We start from the raw sequence: 24,646 nt of genomic DNA, 5'->3' as shown, positions 1-24,646 counted from the left end.
GATTGTGCAAATGTTGTGATGATATACCGCTGTCCAAAGTTAGTTGAGGTTGGGCGCCCGCAAACATGTTCAACACGATACACTTTGTGTGTGCCTGTCCAATATCAAGAGCCTATAATTCAGTGGTTATCGTTTGTTGCTTTATATCATATTTGTTCTTCGTTTATTGTTGTGTGCCGTTAGTTTTTATCGTTTCAATAGTTTTACATTTTGTAATTTCGGTGCCTTTATAGCTTGCTATAACTTGCTATGCGGTATGAATTTTGCTCATTGTTAAAGGCTCTTACGGTGACCTCCTACAGTTGCTAAATTCTACGTCATTTTGTTTCTGTTGGAAAGTTGTCTCATTGGCAATCATAACACATCTTATTATTATACTGTTAGCGCTCAACCCACCAGTAACCTGGGAAAGTGTTTATTTCAGCAAATAAAAGATTATTGATATCACTTCAAATACCTGCTAAAACACCAAAAAATAGAAATGCCAGTATTATATGTTGCACAAATGCTGTGATTACCACTGATAACGTCAACAGGAGAGATCCAATTATCATTGTTACTCGACAACCCCATCTTCCGATGCAAAAACTTGCCAAAGGCCCTGTAATGGAACAGAAAAGGATATATATATATATATACAAGTCTAAATTGAAAACAAAGTTCAAACCTATGATTACGTTGGATAAAAACCGCAATTTTTATACGTGTGCATGCACAAAACATTTCTTGAAAGAGGGGTCTAAATACAGCATAAACAACATTTTCCAAAAGACCAAAAAAGTGAAAAAGTATATTTTAACAAAACGCATTTGACTAGCAGGTCGAACAACGGATGTTCTTAAACCCTGCTGACTGCCATTGACGATTGCCAAATACACGGATCACCAGATGTAACAAAATGGATCTTAATTATTAATTTAATACCAAACAAAAAACAATAAACGTGCGGAAAAGATGGTATACCGCAAAAAAAAAGGTGCAAAAATAATAATACCATATCCGGATTTCGACAATTAATGTCTCTTCAGTGATGTTAGGAATCGAAACGGTATTTGGAAGGCCATATAATTTACCTTAATTTAGGATAGACTCTTGAATTTTAAAGAGTCGAAATAGGATGAACGGATCATATAAACCCAAAGGCAAATATAATACAAGCACAAACGAAAAAATATACACAAGTCTAAATTGAAAACAACGTTCAAACCTATGATTGCGTTGGATAAAAACCGCAATTTTTATACGTGTGCATGCACAAAAAAATTCTTGGTAGAGAGGTATTAATACAGCATAAACAACATTTTCTTAAAGACCATAAAATTGAAAAAGTATATTTTAACAAAACGCATTTGACTAACAGGTCGAACATCGGATGTTCTTAAACCCTGCTGACTGCCATTGGCGATTGCCAAATAAACGGATCAGCAGATGTAACAAAATGGATCTTAATTATTAATTTAATACCTAACAGAAAACAATAAACTTGCGGAAAAGATGGTATACATATATATCTTTGTTCACTAGCAGAATTATTATATTAACTATAGATCACTGAACAGGGACGGATCTTTGATGTGATCCACGTTTATCATTAAACAACTGTACCAGATGGAACAAATCCAAAAGAATATGTGCGGATCTAGGATTTTAAAAAGGGGGGCTGACAAGCCGACGTTTGGAGTGATACTTGTAAAATGTTTATGCATTTATCATATTTGAAGCTCCATAAGGGGGACCCGGGTCCCTGCCCCCTAAATCCGCCTCTGAATTATACATATTTGACACAATATGGTAATATTTGACCTTTGACGAAATGAACAACATACAATTTTTGTTTTCAATAAATTTCTCATAAAGAATAGATATTATGCGTATGAAAAGTAGAGGTGGTATATTCAGGGGCCAGAACATTCCTTTTCTTTATGAATCTAGCCTTCTCTGTCGAATATTCTTACTACATGTAAAAAAACAGATTTTGTCTGCTCTATGGTCGGGTTGTTGTCTCTTTGACACATTCCCCATTTCCATTCTCAATTTTATTTGTATATGCCTTGCTCCAGTAAAATAAATGTTATTCCTCCTAAGTTATCACGAGAAAATGTTTTTGATTTAAATCATCCATTTATTACCAATAAAGAAAATTGGCTTATGATGTACTTTTCTTGCCTGTTTCTGTTACAAATATTCGCGTTTTCTCTTTTTTATTGTTTGAAATTTTTTGTTAACGTTTAGATAAAAATGAATACGGCGTAGTATTTTTTTAAAAAAATACATGGACGATATTTCTTAATGTATACTATATATACGGGTTTTGCTTATACAATAAACGACAATAGCAGGATCAATATGTAGGCCTCTTTACCGACTATTTAAATATAACCTATTATCAATATGAATGATCTTTACTATTGCATTAAGTAAGTATTTAAACACAAATAATTCACAATTTGTATGTATCAAAAAGAAATTCATTTGCGTTTAAAGTTACCCTATATATTGACCGTTTAAGCTTAAATCTTATTTTCTTAATTCGACATACATGAAAAACGTATTAGATATATCAGAAAGCCAAAGTATATACATGTATGCATTATCTTCTCTGGGTAAGTCCCCCCGAAATAACCACATTGAAGTTATAGACTGCCATGAACATGACTCAGGACATGTACAGTGTAGATAAAAAAAGATTCCAATTGCGTGGCCGTTGTTATGGTTCCAGTAAAAAATCAGTAAACTGTGAAACACGGAATCAAAGGCCTAAATAACGAAGGCGGAAAGGAGATTGTGTATATCCCGTGCTGTTTGGTTTTACCTTTAACATGTATCTATTGAACCAAGAATTTCTTGCTGACTAACGAGTACAAAGAAACTTTATATTTTCCTACAATGTTCGAACGCTTAAACGTGCAATTTTTACTTCACAGTCGTTGACTGTATTTTTTAATGAAATCGACATGGCTCGAACCCGAAAAGTGATGAGAACTCCATGGTGAACTGAGGCGTAAACAGTGATTTGTATGTTACCGTTCGCTCACAAAGGAGCAGGATATCAGGAGGCAATATTTTTATATGAAATGACTGAATAATAGTCAACGATAAATCTTACGGGGCGATGGATCATATAATTATGACACAGTACACTACAAAATATAATATATAACCAGTCTAAAAGGGTACAACATCACCAAAAAATAACAAATGTAACTATAAATATTTCGGATAACAGATATCCTTCATCAGTATGATCACGATGTAAAATGAATCTTATCAATCTATTCTGAGTATAAAACTATAGCAATCTTGAATTCTATACAAACAAACAGTTTTACCAGAACATCATAGAGACGCTAGTACAATTCTAAAATTTCCAAACACGGCGCAACGACATACCTTAAATAAAAAAAGTTAAATTATTTGCGATATGAGCTAGCACAACTTAAAATTCCAAAGGTGACGACAGTTAAGATGTTACAACAACTGCGTGGAAATACATTCCCAATAAACAGCACTGACCGATCTAAGCTTGTATAATATTTCAAATTTGACAACGGTAGAGTAATTAAAACAGAGGCTGCATATTTAAACACCCCAAATAAATAGCAGTTTGATAATGATAAGAAAATAATTGAACGTGACTGCGTACTTTTACATCCATCCCAAATGAGTAGAACTCTGTAATTAAAACTAGTATAATTAAAAAAATCCTTAAAAATGTAGGAGTCTAGTACAGAAGCCGGAGTTACTGGAAACAATTGATGGCAGGAAAAAGAGTGATGGTAGGGAAAATGAGTGAAACATTCTATGTTTTTTCATTTATGCCCTCTGGGGAAACTGTCCTTAGCTTTCTTATCCAAAACCTTTCCCGAGCAAGTCTGTCGGCCCTTGACCAACCCTCGTTGGACCTCCCCGTAAGTCGTCATTTGAGATCACCTGGGCACGCCCAAGCTGATCTCAAAAACCTTACCATCACAATCATAGACCACAACGAGGGTTGGTCAAGGGCCGACAGACTTGCTCGGGAAAGGTTTTGGATAAGAAAGCTAAGGACAGTTTTCCCAGAGGTTGCTATAGTTTTATAATCAGAATAGATTGATAAGATTCATTTTACATCGTGATCATACTGATTAAGGATATCTGTTATCCGAAATATTTATAGTTACATTTGTTCATTTTATTGTTATTTTTTGGTGATGTTGTACCCTTTTAGACTGGTTATATATATATATATATATATATAAGTATACAGTACGACGCTTCGGTTTGTCTGTACCCCTACATTGCATATTAGACTGGTTGGGTTTATTGCAGGATAAATCAAATATTTAAGACTAAAAACAGCGAATTACAAATTTATTTCATCGGTATTACTGTTTTTAATTTCCTTAAAATAAACAAATCTCCTGATTTCTCCATTATCTGTCAAATACAGCGAACTCTGCTTATCCATACTGGTAGTCTCGTTGTAGCGTGTTCGAGTGGGGGAGGTCGTGGGTTCGAGCTCTTAAAATTATGTATTAGTTGTTTCTACGCTTAGCACGTGGCAGCCAATAATGGTCGGCTCGGAGTCAGAATGTTGTGTCCGATTGGTGAAATGTTAACTTGCGAACTGTTAACTTGTGAACTAGCACGTTGAGCTCAGCATGTCGGTTAAGTACATAGCAGGGTTTATAATCATATTGCATTGACATGTCTCGTGGTGGTACGCATGTTATATTTGCCACTGGACGTTAAAGACCAATTTGTCATCATCATTTTAGATTAAATATAAATGATTAAATATTAACGATATTTATTCCAGTTTCAATTAGGTACATTGAGAATTAATTTAGTTTTATACATTTAAACAATGTATTTCAAAATAGATATATAAAGCTATATAGTTCAAACAATTGCCCGATAAAATGCAGAAGGACTTATCACTGTTAAGTGAACAATAATAAAAGCACCGTTCCTTTGTAATACAAAAGTATAGGTGCTACATGAGATTGCTGCCATATAAACACCCGCAACACACACACGTACACCAGTATATTATTTTATTTCATTCTTTTTTCGTAGATAAATTTTATGAGTATAGAAATATGTTGCTTATAGAATTTAAGAAATAGCCACAACAATGAAAGCTTACCCAATGAACCATGAATATGAGATCAAAGTAAACTAAATCTTCCAGAAAGATATGTTGTAACACCTTACAATCATTATATGCACCAAATAAAATTGAATAAGTATTGACTTAAGTGTCTGAAAAACCAATTTAAACCACAAAAACTCGTATTGACCCACGAACTATGAAGATGAAGTCAAAAGCAGTTAAAACTTTCCAATCAGAATTTTTTACCTAAGGCTTACAACCATTATAGATCCCATATATAGTTGAACAATTGCTGAAAGTATCTGATAAAAAGACCAAACCATGAACATCAACATTAACCAATAAACCATGAAAATAAGGTCAATGTCAGAAGAAACCTGCCAGAAGGACATGCACATCTGACAATCATTCAATACACCATATTATATATAGTATAGTTCACCTATCGATTATAGTATCTAAGTTACGAACTTACCACGAAATTTTGACCTTGATCACTGATCCATAAAATGAGGTCAAGGTCGATCTTACCCGATCATGTAGATATTGCAGAGTCCCATGTAACAAATATGGTTATCTTAATACTCAAAAGGTGAGCGAAATTTACGAGACAAAAATATACAGTTTTTAGCACTTGATTAATCATTAAAATTTTAAATGAGGTAAAGCAAACATTTCATTTGACAGACGGATCTTCAACCTTCTGAAAAATAAAGCTTTAAACAAATAAGTAATGCCGCAGGGTTAGCATCATTTTGTCTCTCATTATGTGTCTTCAATTGCAGGCGAGACAACAATGTTTATACATATAGTTATATGTTAAACAAAATATCGAAAAACCTATTACGTATATAACTATTCGACTATTGGTATGTAAATAGTCTCCAAGAGATCAAATTACCTGTCAAACTAAGGAGGCACAGAAAAACAGCACTTATCCATGACGTTAAAGTAATATCCTCTCGGAATTTTTCTAAAAATATGATATGAAAGAGTCCAATAGCATATAGAGAAAACCCCACAATACAATGCTCTACGAATGAAGCCACAAGGATAATCCAAGCCCACCCTTTGTCAGGTTTGGTCAGTGACATTATTTTCATGTATTCTCTTTAAAATTAAATTACAATTAAACTTTGTTGAATGGCGAATCAACACTATTGTCCATGTATCGATAGAACGACCCTATTTGTACAACAAAAAGTAAATATTAAGTTTAAAATTCGTATTAAAATGTACAGGTTCGATAATTATTAAATATAGATATTAATACATTTAACTTATTTTATAATTGATAGAATAAAACGTACATAGAGATTTTAGAATGTTATGTTTTAATAAAGTAAAACAGGAAAGACGAAGCCTTAATATCCGTATAAAACTACTAGATATAAAACTTCTAACATTTAATATGCAAATGAAAGTTAAAACTGTTACGGTTTTAATACTTTTGACTTATTGTGAACCATTTACATCAGCACCTACAATGCCACTAAAACGTTTTGTTTACTATAAAACATAAAAAAGATAATTTGGCAGAGTATTTGTAAGCATGCTTCTAATCTAAGGTGACCGTGTAATTTCATCTGTAACGTACATCTGATACTTTTCATGAACATATTTCAATTTTTTATTGCCGATAATCTTGAATATAAAATTAAAGTTTTTTCTATCAGAAATCTGAAATTATTTTTAAATTTTGGAAATTAAGGCAAATACAATACGCCCCTCATACGAGCGATAAACAGATTTGACGGATCAAAGTGAAGGATCGGATTTTATTCAGGGTGGGGTGTTGAATAAAGACGCCTAGATCTGCTCTTTATCGACTCCAACAAAAGGGGTATTCCATTACATGAAACTTGAATACGTAAGGCTTCAACCAATACTATTAGAAAAAAACTTCCCGATTCGACCAGGTACTTGTCTCTGAATTTGTGTATTTTTTTATCTTTATACTTTTATAGTGTTACATAAAGGTAGTTGATAAAAAAAAATATTCAGAGACAAGTGCTTGTGGATTTGACTGTGAAGTTGACTATTTCCCTAGCCTGTATATTTGAGGAATACAGATATATATATATATATATATATATATATATTGAAAGGGAGCTCGAGGAATCCAATTAGCTAGTTAAATGGTACTAAATTGATATCCTAATTACACTAATTATTTTGTCTAACTAAATTGGAATCAATTTCAAAATATATATTTTGCCTTGCTGACACACTGTAGCCAGCATTTCATTAAATTTAATGTCATTTATAATACACCACATCAGCACTCTCAAAATATACAAACATCATTATATCACGATGATAGTATATATCCAATGTAAACTACACACAACTTGGTAAACAATAGTTCCAAGAACAACTGCCATGACTGTTGTAAATATTTATATGCTTAGAAAAATACAAATGTTCAATATCATATCAGGAATGTTCGTCATCAACGGAAACTCGCCACCCAGATTTTTTTTTATCTTTAAACCGGCGTAGTGGAGCAATGAAAGAACGCGACGTTTCGAGTTTATGATGCCGAACCTCATCATAAATATGACAATATCAAAATTAACTACGAAATAAAAGTTTTGACTGTACGACGTCTGCGGCAGGATGACAACATAGACAATGGTTTCACATATCAACGAAAAAACTGATTACCATATATAACAAAACATCTGGTCACATGACATACCTTAACAAACATCATTTGGCCACACAAATATGATCGATACTTTCGAAAATATCTTTTTTTTATACAAAAAAGTGCAGGAAATCATATTTAAAATCATAATTATGTTCATATGTAAAATAAAAGGTATATAAATACGAACACGCGCACATATATACATTATATATTATTTTTAAAAATTGGGAATCTTTATACCTGAGAGTCCTTGTAAACTAAGAAACAATGCTCCTATCCATGATGTCAGTGATACAGTAGCATTGAATTTGTTGAGAAAAGCTATATGGAAGAGTCCAATAGCATACATACTAAATCCGACGATAAAATGCTCAGTAAAAGATGCTATCAATATTATCCACGCCCATCCTTGATCAGGTTCCGTAAATGTCATATTTTGTTCTAATTGATAAGATCTGTATACGCATGTAATGTAAAGACTTTGGACATGTTCTTGTCTGCTAACTACATGTATATTTCATTTAAATCCAAATATTCAAACGGTCATATTAGGAATACCAAGAAAACCCATGATAAAAGGCCTCGTTAATGTCACACTTGTTTTCTAAAATTAATGCATGATCAATAGAACGACAAATTAAATAAATAAGTTTTAAAATCCGTATTGAAATGTACAGGTACAATAATTATCAAATATATAAAATTGAAATACGTTTTAAATTATTGGGAAATTGATCGATTAAAACGTTCATACAGATTTTTCTCTAATTCTATGGAAATTTATCCCTTTCCGAACCGATTGTATAAAAAAAATTAATCAACGTGTGGTTGCCAGTGATCTCAGAAGATGATTGGATGAGTTTAAGGGTCATAACCTTTCTCAGCTCACTGGATGCATCATAATATGCTAACAGGTGTTAATGAAATTGACAACTTTATGGAAAGTGGAAGGCACTCGAAGGGTATTTTAGTTAAGAAAAAAAGGAAAATTTATTTTTTATTCATTAGAGAAACAGATTCATACATAGTTACTCGTGGATTATCGGATTTATCCAATCTCGATAGTTAAATTATAAATTTTAAAGTCCTCGCCGAGGCTCGGACTTTTAAATTGATAATTTAACTATCTCGATTGGATAAATCCGATAATCCACTGGTATCAATGTAAGTATCTATATATATACACGTATGTCATGTTTAATTTGAATAAAACAGAAAATACGAGGCCAAAACCTCCGTATAAAACAGCTTGTTTTAAAGTATCTAACGTTTAATATTCAGATGAAAATTAAAACTGCTACGGTTGACATTAGCAGTTAGACATAGCACCAACACTTTTTGTTTACTATAAACTACTGCTAATGTACTGTCTGTACCGTACATCAGGTACCTTTAAAGAAAAATTTCCATTTTTTTCTATTGGCGATAATTTTGAATATATATATATATATATCAAAGCAAAATTTATTGATCAGAAAATTGGCACAAATGAAAATTTTTAATTTTTAGAATTAAGGTCAATGCATTACGCTCCTCACATTAGCGACAAACAAATTGACGGCGCAAAGTGAGGGATCTTATTTAAGTCAGGTTGGGGTGTTTAATAGGGACGTGTAGATTAATTCTTTTGATGGGTCCTACATTTGCATAAAGCATGAATACGTCAGACATCAACTATCAACCAATATTATGGGGAATAAAACTTCACGATTTTTCCACAGGCGCTTGTCTTTGAATTTGTGTTTTACCAAAAGGATGTGGTATGATAGCCAATGAGACAATTCTCTCTAGAGACCAAATGACGTTGAAGAAAGCAACTTTGTTCACCATACGGCTTTCAACAGTGAGCAAAACCCTTACCGCAAAATAAGCTCTAAAAGTCCCGAAATGATAAATGTAAAACAATTCAAACAAGAAACTAACGGTCTGAGTAATGTACACTTTTATTGTGTTATAAAAATGAATAAAAGTAAAAACTAAATTCAGAAACAAGTGCCTGTTAATTTGACTGTGAAGGTGATTTATTTCCCTGACCTAATTTTTTGGGGGCGTACAGCTATATGTTCAAACGGGGGACCCAATTAGCCAGTTGAACAATTGATGTGTTAATTACAGAAATCATTTTGGCTAATTAAATAAGACTCGAATAAAAAATATGCATTTTGCCCTGTTGACAGACTTGAGCCAGCATTTAATAAAATTGTGTTATTTACACAAGCGAAAAAAAAATTACCACAACAAAATATCTGGGTACCTGATGACATGCCAACTCAAACATCATTGGCCCATACAAATATGATTGATACTTTCAGACAGTAATTTCTCGCTAAACTGCGAAACGTTAAGAAATGTATCGAAAATAATAAGTTCACATGTTAAAGAGAAGGGATTGAACTACGAACAAGCGCACATATAAACATGATAATATATTATTTTCTTTTTTAATTTGTAAACTAGAATTACCTGATAGTCCTTGTAAACTGAGGTACAATGCTCCAACCCATGATGTCAGTGTTATATTTGCATTGAATTTGTTCAGAAAAGCTATATGGAATAGTCCAAAAGCATAAATACTAAATCCGACGATAAAATGCTCCATGAAAGATGCTATTAATACTATCCACGCCCATCCTTGATCAGGCTCCGTAAATATCATATGTTTAAGATTAATAAGATTTGTATATTAATGAAATGTACACACTATTTGTGCTAATAACATTTATTTACACCCACATATTCAAACGATAATACTACGAATACCTGGAAAACCTAACATAACAGGTTTCGTAAATGTCATATTTTTAAGATTAATAAGATTTGTATATGAATGAAAAGTAAACACTATATATGCTAACTACATTTACATACCTGCCAACTTTTGAAAGTCCCAATGGGGGTTTTAGTGCACGACAACAATTCTTTGCGACATATTTTGCGCGTGCTGTTTTGTGGTCTAGAAAAAGTGTCATATTTGTATGATGAGCTTACAAGCCTTTTTTTTAAGTTTATTAGCATGATTCTAGTTATTATTAATATATCAGTAGAAAAGATGAATCTGTAGCTAGAAGACGAGGATTTGTTTTCTTGTGTTAGGATACTAAATGATTGTTGATGTTTAAAATTTAAAACTATGCACAAAGAAGGACTTTTATCAGGTTGGGAACAACACCCCAAATGAGGGGTAACCCCTCAATGTAAGGACATTAAAAACCAATTTTAAGTACAAATGAGCATATATCTATATTATGTGAAGAAACTTTTCCTAAAGAATTATACATCTATCTGGTATTATACATGTATGGTCAAAACATGTCCAAGAATTTTGTAATGTTCCTGGATTTTTATCTTCTTTATCATGTTTATTATTAAAAATAATTGGACCCCTCATTTAGAAAAGACTTTAAAGTTGTTCCAAATATAATGAATTTTCCAACTTTTAAGTTAAAAAATCTAAATTTTTCTTTTTTCTTTTTTACAACAGTAAAATGACCCCTTGTCTTAATGTCTTGGGGACAGTCCCTCATTTAAGGGATATACCCCTCATTTGGGGGTTTGTTCCGAAACTGTTTGTTTGGTCCTTGTGAAAAATGAAGTACAAAATGTATAGTACATTGTACTTTAAATGATTTGCCCCATTTGGTAATTTAATTGAATACAAAAATGACATATGTTACAGCAAGTGTAATGTCAAGAAATTAGTGAATAAACTACTATTTATTATCTTTATGGTAGTACTGCATCATTGAATTTTGTCAATCAGCCATGCTTTTATTCTTAAGCTGTTTAAGAACCTCCTTACAGATGAAAATTAACCTTCCATGTTCATGATTTTACAATTCTGACTAACACACACAGGAATACAAACACAAGTTCAAAATCTAGCATGTTAGAATAATCTTAAGAGAAAACGTTTTTGATTGGCTTATTAATTTGATCATGAGAAACAAGAATTTGATTGGCTAATCACGATTGTCTTCCCTTGGGAACAGTTCAATATCGGGAACAATCATATTTTTCGTGTAGATTTTCACAAAATCGTGTTTTAGAGGTTTTTTCAAGATCCCGATCGTGCAATCGTGACAAAGGGTCGATATCGTGTAGTACACGCCTAAATCGTGAAAGTTGGCAGGTATCCATTTATTTACATCCGCATATTCAAACGATCATATTACGAACACCCAGAAAACCTTACATAACAGGTTAATGTCATACTTCTTTCGTCAAATTAATGCATGGATCAAAGAACGACTCAATACATAAAACAACAAATAAATAAGTTTTAAAATCCGTATTACCCGATAAAATGTACAGGTACAATAATTATTCAATGTATATATATATATATATATATATGTATTTCGGAAAGGTTGTTTGTGCTGTATTTAGACCCCTCTACCAAGAAATTTGTTTTGCATGCACGCGTATAAAAATTGCGGTTTTTATCCAACGCAATCATAGGTTTGGACGTTGTTTACTATTTAGATTTATTTATATTTTTTCGTTTGGGCTTGTATTATATTAGCCTTCGGGTTTATATGATCCGTTCATCCTATTTCGACTCTTTCAAAATTCAAGAGTCTATCCTAAATTGAGGTAAATTATATGACCTTCCAAATACCGTTTCGATTCCTAACATCACTGAAGGGACATTAATTGTCGAAATCCGGATATGGTGTACAAATTTTTGCACCTTTTTTTTTGCGGTATACCATCTTTTCCGCAAGTTTATTTTTTTCTGTTTACTATCAAATTAATAATAAAGATCCAATTTGTTACATCTTGTAATCCGTTTTTTTGGCAATCGACAATGGCAGTCAGCAGGGTTGAAGAACATCCGTTGTTTGACCTGTTAGTCAAATGCGTTTTGTTAAAATATACTTTTTCACTTTTTTTGTCTTTTGGAAAATGTTGTTTGTGCTGTATTTAGCCTCTCTACCAAGACATTTGTTAAGCATACGTATAAAAAATTGCGGTTTTTATCCAACGCAATCATAGGTTTGAACGTTGTTTACAATTTAGACTTATTTATATTTTTTTGTTTGGGCTTGTAATATATTTGCCTTCGGGTTTATATGATCCGTCCATCCTATTTCGACGCAAATTTACAGATCTAACATTGTTGGGCTGTTATTTAGACGAATAATATATACAGAATGTGTTTTCAGCCTTGTATCACCATCACTGGTGATCCGACGGATGAAATCTGTTGTAGAGTCGTCACTGGTTCAGACTTTGCAGGATCCTTTACAATAAATAATTCAGCTGATCTGTAACAATTCCATCTTCATGCCTTATATATCATGTACTGTGTTACGACGCTAGATTAAAACTGACGAGGAAAAGTAACACACGGCAATCGAAAGCTTTATTATTGTAGAGCCTAGATGGTCGAGTGGTCTAGCGCATCGGGCACAGTGTAAGGCGATTTGGTGCCACGATATCTCATGAGTTCGAATCCCGGCCAGGGAAAAACAAAAAAATTTGCTAACGCAAATTTACAGATCTAACATTGTTGGGCTGTTATTTAGACGAATTATATATATATATATATATATATATATGAAATACATTTAAAATATTAGGAAATTAATGGAATGAATGTAGACACTGTTTCACATTGAAATAGCAATACTGCAAACACATCAGGAAGTCACAAAAACATTAACAATGAAGGAGAACTCTCAGGAGAAACACTTGAAAATCACCTTGACTGATGTGGTTCTAAAAATGTGTTGCATGTTTGATTTTTGTCATGCTTATATATATAATTAGACTCGAAAGACCAAACTGAAATTAAAAGGATTTAAAAAGAAATAAAATTTTATCGAATCTTTGAAATAATAATTGAATGCAAGAAAAAAGTATCAATACTTCAGAAGTTTAGGGAAAATGTTTGATAATTATAATAAAAATTATATGAATAAATTTAGCACCTTTTTGGCCTTGTGAGGTTATAGGCAAACATTTTTAAACGAGTGAAATAAAGTTGTATCAAAGCTGGTGAAATTAACGTAATAAAAATAAATTGAAAAAATAATTGTTAAGGGACCAGCCGTTAAAATTTTACATTTAATAAATTTGAATTATAAATAAGCATTATTCTATATTAATGTACCATAAACGTTAAGATTCTAGATTTGTACTTTCAATTTTATAGATTGCCATTGAGAAAAAAATAAATGTAACCTGCATAGTGAATTCACAAAAAATGACATATTTATATTAAAACAGATTGTGATTCAAGCCAAAATTATGCAAGTATTTTGATGAATAAAAGTGGATGTAAAAGTAGTGTCTATTTGTTCCAATGTTGTTCAAAACATATGTTCATGAAAAAGGGGAGGGGGCAGTTCTAACTGTCCTTTGGTGGTAGGGTAAGCAGCTGGACATTCAGTACCAAAACCCTTTAATATAATTTTAATATTTATAAATATACCGTTATCTATGTTACATTATATCATAAAGAGTAAAAATTGATTTGTCAAATATATTATGCATTTATGACTGGGTTTAATTGTCTCTTTAGAAAAACTAAATAATACAGATATCATATATTTAATCTTAAATTTTTACCTTTTCACATATCATGAAGCCAAAAATAGTTATTTCAGGGGTTCATCCCTACTACCCATACATAGTTAGTGCATCCCCTCTTTCTAACCTATATACAAACTGAAGGAAAAAAGCAAAACTAAACAGTTGTCATGCATAATCTCCACATGTAAAATTATTCAAATACATCCTACAGCTACCAGATATTATACATGTATATCAATCTACGTAATTGATCTGCACTTATTTTTAGCTTGCCAACACTGAGGTTGTGAGTTTGAAACCTCTTTTGGCAGATGCATTAGACACCTATCTTAGGATTGTCAGTTTTCCTGCCGAAGTCGGTAGTTCTCTTTTGGTACTCTGGCTTCTTCTGAAAAAAATACATGCAACCTTGATTTAGCCAAGAGTGTTGAATTGGTGTTGAACACCCTAAATCAATCAAGCATTCAGTGTGTATGTACACAAATTTTGTACATCATCTTACATGTATTAATGTTCATATGTCAGACTGAGTGTAATTTCCATGGAATTGTATCATTATGGAAATAACACAGTAATATACATGTATGATGTATATACTTCAAATTTCAAACTTGTATAAAGGACTTTACTTTGTTCTCTACAGAACCTTACGGCTCCATGGGTTTATATTTTTTCTATCTGAAAATATTTTACAAAGAATTTATTATAAGTGTGTTTCTATAATTCTAGGGATATAGTGCTATTTTCAAATCACATGGTGCCACATGAATAAGAAAAAACTATTGCTCAAATATGTGAATTACAAACCCTTGAATCTGGATTTACGACCAGCGAATCATTTCTGGTCTTTGAGCATTGCGAAGCTCTAAAAATCCAGAAATGATAAGGGTAAAAAAATCAAACGAGAAAAACTAACAGACCAATTTATATACACGGGGGAAATCTAATTAGCTAGTTGAACTTATGATGTCATAATTACACTAATATTTTTGCCAACTAAATTAGAACCAACTTTAAAATATGCATTTTGCCGTACTGACAGACTGGAGCCAACATTTGATTTAAATAAACGATATTAACAATACAACATTACAGCACTACAGTACTCTCAAACTATGCAAACATTATATAACGATAAAAATATCTAATCTAAGTAAGTTACCAATGAAAAAAAAATACTTTGGAAACCGGCGTCGCGGAGCAATGTAATTAAAGGACCGTTTCTTGTTAATGACGCCGAACCTCATAGTAATATGACAATATACACATTAGCACGAAGAAGAAGTTTTGACTGTACGCTGTTCGCGGTTAAAATGATCACTTAGACATATTTTTTTCAAATACCAACGAAAAAACGTATTACCATAAAAAATATCACCTGACTTACCAAATCATACGTCATTGGCAAATACAAAATATGATCGAAACATTCAGACAGTATTTTTCGCTATACTGCGAAACGCGGACAAATGTATTTAAAATCATATACGTTTTACATGTCAAATATGAGGGATACTATATATATACGGGAGTGTAATTAAACACCTTAACGGTCTATAAAGCCTTCGCACGGTCGTAGTTATATGGAAGGTAAAAATACGAAAACGCGCACATATATACATTACATGTATGAATTAATTATATAATTGGGAGTCTATTAACTTGATAGACCAAATTAAGAAACAAAGCTCAAACCCATTATGTCAGTGTCATATTAGCATTGAATTTGATCAGACATAGTATAATAGTATACATACTAAATCAGACGATAAAGTGATCAGCGAAATATACTATTAACACTATCCACGCCCATCCTTGATCGGGCTCTGTAAATATCATATTTGTTTCCCTTCAAAGTAATACGATATGTATATGAATAACATGTACACACTTTGCATTCAAACATTTTTCAATTTTATTTAAATCCGCATATGCATATCATATTACAAATACCCTACATAGCTTCACAGATAAAAAAATATCAAATTCATATGAAACGAGTTTCTTGAAATTTTAATGTAAGAGAAATTATTGAACCAATGCATGCATATATACTAAATCTGGGAATAGTATGCTGACTGGAATTAATATAATGGTTTTACATTATTGTTATTGAATACAAGAAAATTTCCAATCGTTGTTTTAAAACTGTTTTAAATAGTAATGTAGAGCTGTATATTATCATCAATGATAGCGAGTACGTAATTTGACACATCAACGTTACCGCGTCATATCGGTAATCAGATTACCAGACAATGTAATCAATACAATTGTCGAGTGTCAAGTCCCGTCAATATATTATGTCTCGCACTAAACTAACTACGCTATGCAGGATTTTTTTTTTTAAATTCATAATAAATCCATAACGTATACTATATCAATCAACAAAACATATTTCATTCAGTGAAAACTTTCGGGATTATTGCCAAACGTCCATAGATGTTAGCAAAAAGAAAGTTAACAGTTTTAACCATCATGGCATTACAGTTTCATTTATTGTGTTTTGCATAAGAATGCTTCATGCGAATTACAGCAAATAAACATGAAATTAGATTTTTTTAAGGACCATTTATTTTGGCCTCGATCATCACTGATGAGACATTCATTGATGTTAACGTTAATGTTATTTGTAATATTTTTTTAGAAAATATAGAAAGTCGAAAAGTGATAACGGTCAACCGATAAAAACGGATCGTTAAAAGCACATCATTAATTGTAAACACCCAAAGAATGTTTAATATACTACAAAAAGATTGCTATTTTTTTCATATGCTTTATTACAACAACCAATAATATTTTTTTTAACTGTTGTCGTAGAGCTAGTTAAAAGGGCAGAAATATAAAATGTATAAGTTGTAAAACACTTACATTATTAAAATTAAATACAGGATCTCTTTACATCATACTAATATAGATGTACAAATCTGATTTATGGCTTATTTGTTGTGTCTTATATCGAGCACAAGGACAAATAACAAGCCTTTGAAACCTTGTTCTATTATTAAGAGTTCTTAAAAGATTTTTCTAATCTTTAAACTGATGAATTAAAACTGAATACTTGACTGAATAAAATATAATGCATTCATACAAAGGTATAAAGAAATGTGTTGAATTAAAATGAAATACTAATCAATCACATCCAAACAGAAAATCAAAGCTAAATATAAAAAAAATTATGAGAAAGTTTTAATAGTTATCAATAAAACCAGATCTATCTAAAAGTACTCCACCAATTAAAGTATTGACGTCAGGCAAAGTACCCAGTGCATAGTTACGAGTACGATATAGCTGTATTATTGTTATTGTAAGTTTAATTTATGTGTGTTAAAAAACGAAGGTAAAGTCAACTATATTTTTCCCACTTGGCAATGATACAAATGTACTATGAGTATGAAATTGTAAATAGTTTAAATGAAAAAAAATATTATCTTTTCAGTTAGATTAAATATAATCATATTGTTATTTAAAACAAAGTACAACATTAAAACTGTTCCCTCACTTTATATACATTATTATTACAATTATTTCCCGAAGACACTCCACTCTCTTATTATTAGAAACTCTAGAGTGAAATATATGAGTGTGTGTTGAGAAATAAAACAATCCCTTTCCACCGCGGAAACCAACCGTCGGGAAAACAGTGTTGCGTTCTCAAAATTTGAAAAATACTTCCTGTATATATAGTTTGATTTATAACATGTAGTTGAAAAAAGTATGACAATTTGAAAAATACTTCCTGTATATACAGTTTGATTTATAGCATGTAGTTGAAAAAAGTATTACATACGTATACATCACACTGTCTCTCCATTTCTTCATTTATGAAATATCAGCAATCACTGTTCATTAGAAAAAGGTTTATCATGCGGCGATATCTCCTCAAATGGAATATTAACATGTTTGTGATAAAAACCTGGTGAAAACAATCATAAACATATGTAATAATTCAATTGTCTATCAGCACTATCCTTTATAAAGGAACATGCATAGTAATAATGTTTCAGAGATCAAGACAGTACACTCCAAGATATTTTACTGAAGATTTAACCAGATTTAACAACCGTGTGACAAAGACGGCCTTAATAGTGATTGTCATGATGCACCGCCAAAACCTTAACGAAACATTTATGAGCCTTGTAAAACCATTCGATTTGAACCATTAGTACAATAATATCCGCAAATAGTAAGGAATTTATTCATATGATACCAACTTGTATTCCAATATACCCTGGTTATTCAACTGTCCCTTTGGTATCTTTTGCCTCTCTTTTAAAATCATTCATTAAAATGTAGAAAAGGTTCTGTGATAGCACACACCATTGTTTAAAACCACAATCTTGTGTATGCTTTTTTTTAACACGTAAAGCGCTTAGAATAATTGCATTGTTATATAATCCACTTTAGAAATGCTTTGTAATAAAAATAATGATATCTTACAAACCTCTGTGTGCAGAAGTTCCCCAAAACAACTTTATTTGATATTCCGTTACATATCGAGCGTAATAAACGCCAAAAGTTCCCTTACATTTCATTTTCCCTGAAAAAGGTAAAACAAACCTTCCGTTCAGACTTTTACAAATGCAATTAAATGATTTAAAAAGGTTATATGTATGTTTTCTTCTCCTAAATCAACTCATCATAGATACCAGGATTAAGTTTAACTCGAGTCAGCTTATCCCTTGTAGCGTAAAAATAGTCTACTATTCACCAATATCTACAGAAACTAGTCTAGTCTATAATCGCTGTCCTAACTAACAGCAATATGACATACTGGTAGAATTCGGTAAAAAAAATTAACGTTTCATAATTATACACAGTAAACGTATAAAAATATATTCATCAGATTCATTTACGGTACTCTATTTGTTTTGAAACGCACATATTAATCTACTTGAATCGGTAAGTAAGTGTACTTGTTTAATTTACGCATGATTCGTCATTTGTTAATATGATATCGAGATAATATTTTCAAAAGTGTTCAGCAATTTAGTGTTGTGGTTATCTATAAAAACGTTATTAACAATAGAAATATACTTCCGATCGAGTTTTTTTTTCTTTTTTTAATGAATATGGTTCATACTTTCAAACAGACATATCATTGATTTTGTTAGTAAAACCGTAATTATTATCATTGTCATACACATATGCACATTCACGGTCCTACAATCTGTTGATACCTATATTTTGGCATTGCACAATGTCATGTTTTTCTCTAACTGTTAATAACATCTTTACACTAAATCCATTGGATTTTGGATGTGTACTGATTTATATTTTAGTCTTAGATACATGATTTGTTTATTAGTTGTTATTGGCGTTGAACTGTCAGTAACTGCGAGTACTCTCATATCTGTCCTTGTGTTGTTTTTGTTGTGAGGGATGTATAAAGACCGTGCCACGTCCGGTCTGTGTTTTTGTTAGATTTTTTTCTGCTTTGTTTCAATCTGATGGGTTTAGTCCTTTTCAACTGAATTTCATAGTTTGTTATTATGTTGTACTGTTATATCACTGTACCAGGATATGGGAGGCGCCTTTCATGATTAACCCCGCCACATGCTGTATGTGCCTGTCCTAAGTTAGTATCATGTGGTTCAGTGATTGTCGTTGGTTCATGTCTGTTATATTTGTTTTTCGTAAATTGTTTTGTTATATAAAAGGCCGTTAGTTTTCTCAATTGAATTATTTCATTTTTTCATTTCGGGGCCTTTTATTGACAAGTGGTTTTCTCATTGTTGAATGTCGTACGATTGCCTATATTTGCTTACATTCACTTCATTTGAACTTTGGTGGATAGTTATCTCATTGACAATCATACCACATCTCCTTATCATATATATTGCACAGGTTAATTATAATTGGGAATCTATGTACCTGATAGTCCTTGTATACTAAGAAACAGTGCTACAACCCTTGACGTCAGTGTTACATAAGCATTGAACTTGTCAAGAAATGCTATGTGAAAGAGTCCAATAGCTTACATCCACTTTATTTGAACTTTGGTGTAATGTTGTCTCATTGGCAATCATACCTCATCTCCTTATATTTATACTTAATCCGACGATTAAGTGCTCAGTGAATGATGCTATCAATATTATTCAAGCCCATCCTTGATCAGGCTATGTTAATACCATATATTCAAGTTTAGTCGTTCTCTTAATTTTATCACAAACAGTTTACTAAGTATGAAAACGTTGCCATCGACTTACATTCTGTTAACTTTTAGATGGAATACATGAATTATTTCTCTCAAATTCAATCGTTGATCCATCATAGCCATTACTTATATAGGTATGACAGTAGAACTATATCGTCATCAAGTTAACAGTATGTCCATCATGGTGCTCCGGAATCATGACGAAGAAATATAGCCATTAGAGAACACTATAATAAGGTGAGATCTTGTTATAGTTCTAGTTCTTTTTTTGAATGATACAAACATTTAATATATACTTGAAGGTCAGCAAATATAAGCCGATACATCACACATTTGCATACAAAATATTCTCTCACTAAATAATACAAAATTTGGTGACTATGTTGAACGAATCTATCCCATCGAACTAGAGATAAAGGATACTACAGATACAGTTAAGTCTGCCTCATATCTTGACTTACATCTAGAAATTGACAATGAGGGTCGGTTGAAAACAAAACTTTACGACAAAAGAGATGATTTCAGCTTCCCAATTGTGAACTTTCAATTTCTATGTAGCAACATTCCAGCAGCGCCTGCATACGGAGTATATATCTCCAAATTGATACGATATTCCCGGGCTTGTATTTCCTATCATGATTTCCTTGATAGAGGATTGCTGCTCACAAGGAAGCTATTAAACCAAGAGTTCCAAATGGTGAAGTTGAAATCATCCCTTCGTAAATTTTACGGACGCCATCACGAGTTGGTTGACCGTTATGGAATAACCGTTTCACAGATGATATCGAATGTGTTCCTTATGTCGTAACTACAATACCCTTCCCTTTTCACGAATGTGACCTACCGAATTAGACTATTTTCCGGATTTGTAATAACATAAGCAACACGACGGGTGCCACATATGGAACAGGATCTGCTTACCCTTCCGGAGCACCTGAGATCACCCCCATTTTTTGGTGGGGTTCGTGTTGCTTAGTCCTTAGTTTTCTATGTTGTGTCATCTGTACTATTATTTGTCTGTTTGTCTTTTTATTTTTGGCCATGGCGTTGTCAGTTTGTTTTCGATCTATGAGTTTGACTGTTCCTCTGGAATCTTTCGTCCCTCTTTTAAAGGTATCGACTAAAATAATAGAGCTTTCTTACATTTTAACGAAAGATACGAACGAACGTAAAGGGAGCGTGTATTACATTCCTGAGAGTCTATGTTTTATCCGCTAAAAATGCATTCTCTTCCAAATAAAACGTATTTTTGAAAATCTCAGCATATCGCAAATAAAACGCGCATTCAATATCTGAAAATTGAAAAAGAGGATTTTGAATATGACATGGCTTGGTAAAAACTAAAAATAAATGGTTTTTGCACAAGAATTCTGCAATAAAATGCAGGTTAGTTGAGAATACAAATGTGTACAAAGTGAGAAGAAGAAAAAATAAGCATGCGTAGAAACAGATGAAAATAAATGATCAATCTGGAAGAAATCCTCAAGAAAATGCATCAACAATTTTGCATTTAGTCTACATATATTCTGAATTTAAATACTGATGATTTAGCAATAAACATGCTAGGAGGAAAACGCAATTACACGCTGAAAGAACGATTCCATGGGTAAGCTTAAAGACTCGATGTGTGTACTCAACAGCAGGCGACAACCGGTATTACACAGGGGAGGCGGGAAATCTCTTTATTACCGTCTCCGAGGAGACGGTATTAAGAGTTGAACGATGCACAGTGTGCGGTCTAAATGCTTTTTTACTACCTGATTGGAAGATATTATCTGACTCTATAATAGTGAAGTTCGTTGATTGGTTGGGACACTTCAAAACCTAGTTAATGTCGTTTAATCCCGTCGAGTGTCGGATTTAAAATCTTTTATTTTAGTAATCAGATTTTGCCTGTTTACCAATCTTATTTCACATTCTGTCCAGTCGCTCACTTTTACGTAAATGTTAAACATGAAAACAAAGGAAAACACCGCGCATGCTTTTTTCTTAGGTTATAGATATTTATACTTAGTAAGATAATCTAAAGGCAATAATAAAACTGAAAAACGGAGATATCCAAATCAGTTATTTTCGATTAATATTAATTAACACGGGAATCTTTATCACAGGAGGGGGCACTTCGACCTTTTTATGATAAGGATGAGCAGCTGAGACATCCAATACTCCACCCTTTTTTTTTACATATTTTGAATAACAAAATAACATACCCTAGCTATCATATATATTCTTTACAATAAGTATGCCTGCATATAGCTATCATTGGTATGCTATTTCATGGGGAAATAAATAGTTTTGACAAATATCTTAAGCCATTAACAGCATTTACGACAGTGATTTTAATTGCATCTGTAAAAAATATTGAAACTGATTAGTTTCAGATTCAATCATTAACCATGTCTTATATTTCACCTAAATTTCTCGACCTCATCAAATATCATAAAGCTTAAAATAGTGATCAATGACAGTGACTCACCCCTAGCTCTCCCTACGAAGATAGCAGACGTTAAAAAACAGAAGAGCAAACAAAAAATCCAACGGGAATATTAAACTTCTCTCAGACGATAAAAGCAATTATACATGTATGCTAACGTATTTTACTCTTAGCTCTTCATTTTTTTAATAAGCTTTGGATTTTCAAATATTTTGACCTCGAGCATCACTGAAAAGACATTGATTGTCGAAATGCGCATCTGGTTCAGAAAAATTGGTACCGTTTATGTTATTACTACCACTGAGTCGATGCCTCTACTGGTGGACTAATAGTCCCCGAGGGTATCACCAGCCAAGTAGCCGGTACTTCGGTATTGGCATGAAAATACGGATTTTGTGTTATTGAAATTTCCTGTTACAAAATGTTTGAAATTATTTAAAATTAAGGAATTTATCTCCCTCATGCAAACCTCTGATTCCTTGCCCAGCTTTGGCTATACTTTTTTGCCCTTTTTGGTTTATAGCTCTTCATCTTTTTAATAAACTTTGGAATGTCAAATATTTTGATCTCGAGCATCACTGAAGAGACATTGATTGTCGAAATGCGCATCTGGTGCAGAAAAAAATTGGTGCCGTTTATGTTATTAAGCCATGTTTAATTGTAATGAATGATTTTAAAGGAGATGTGAAATGTACATAATTAATTTAGACAGCAACCCAATTAAACAACAAACAAAACAATTTACTTCTAAAGATCAACCTACGGTCTTCTACAATTGACATGTAATTACAATATTTTTAGTTTTTAATCTTCCCAGGTCTAGCTATAGTATATAGAATAGTTGTAAATACATGTAAATAAATTATCTTAATAGCAAAAAATGAATTCGGATATTACTTTAAACAATGGGCAGGTTAAGCAACAAACTTCTAATATTTGTTTTGATGTTTATTGACTATTTATACTATACATGTTATATGAGAGAAAGAGAAATAAAAGAAAATTATAAATTCAAAAGACGAAAATACTGTTGGCATTTTAAGATTATTCCTAATTGTATTTTTGCTACAAGAATTGTAAAACAAGTATACACATACATGTACTATGATCATAAAACAAAAAGACATGTATATGTCAACATACGAACGGTCTCCCACAACAGATTTCTATGTTAAGCTTTGAATAATAAGTACAATAAGGGCCTTATTCGCACCCAACATGGTATAATAAAATAAATATGTAGACATGTACAAGTAAAACAATAACAAACGACACAGTTTTAAATTGTATACTTAATAACGTTTCTGGTAAAATTTGTTGATTCTATTATGTTGATGGCCTCATATTGAAATCTAAAATAGCATTGCAGAACTGTTATAATCAATGGCATTATAATAATTTGAATAAGAATGGCGAAACTACTTTGTTTTGAATTTCAGTCACTTACAATAGGTCTTATATAACAAATTACCCTTTTGAGTATTTTGTCTTAAAAAAGTATATTCAAGAAGTCCAATAAAACCAAATAATCTCAAAAGAGAAAAAATTAATTGTAAGGATGCTCATTATTCAAATATAGAAAAAGAGGCGTGGGACATTCCACATTGTAGTCCAACTACAATGAATAGATAAGATCTTCAACAACAACAAAAAATAACCATACATATGTAAAGCTTTACATTTTAAGGATCATTTTGAAAATATGCGAGAAACCGTTGGAAATATATTATTGATTTTGTGTTCATATATGTTTCTAAGTTTCACTCTCTACAC

The 24,646-nt window shown here is 32.0% G+C and overlaps 1 protein-coding gene across 1 annotated transcript in view; it reads right to left on the bottom strand.

The window, feature by feature from the left end:
- LOC127711552 (monocarboxylate transporter 12-like) overlaps positions 1–24,646 on the bottom strand; it is a 157,591-nt gene that overhangs the window by 6,623 nt on the left and 126,322 nt on the right. Inside the window, exon 2 of the mRNA XM_052217639.1 lies at positions 458–601. Within this exon, the coding sequence (XP_052073599.1) occupies positions 458–554 (97 nt within the window). The 5' untranslated portion in view covers positions 555–601. The remainder of the gene's footprint in view (positions 1–457; positions 602–24,646) is intronic.

Source organism: Mytilus californianus, unplaced genomic scaffold (assembly GCF_021869535.1).
Source record: "Mytilus californianus isolate M0D057914Y unplaced genomic scaffold, xbMytCali1.0.p SCAF_8, whole genome shotgun sequence".
Lineage (NCBI taxonomy): Eukaryota > Metazoa > Mollusca > Bivalvia > Mytilida > Mytilidae > Mytilus > Mytilus californianus.
The sequence above is the reverse complement of the archived record's forward strand: the minus strand, read 5'-3'. Positions and strand labels throughout refer to the sequence as shown.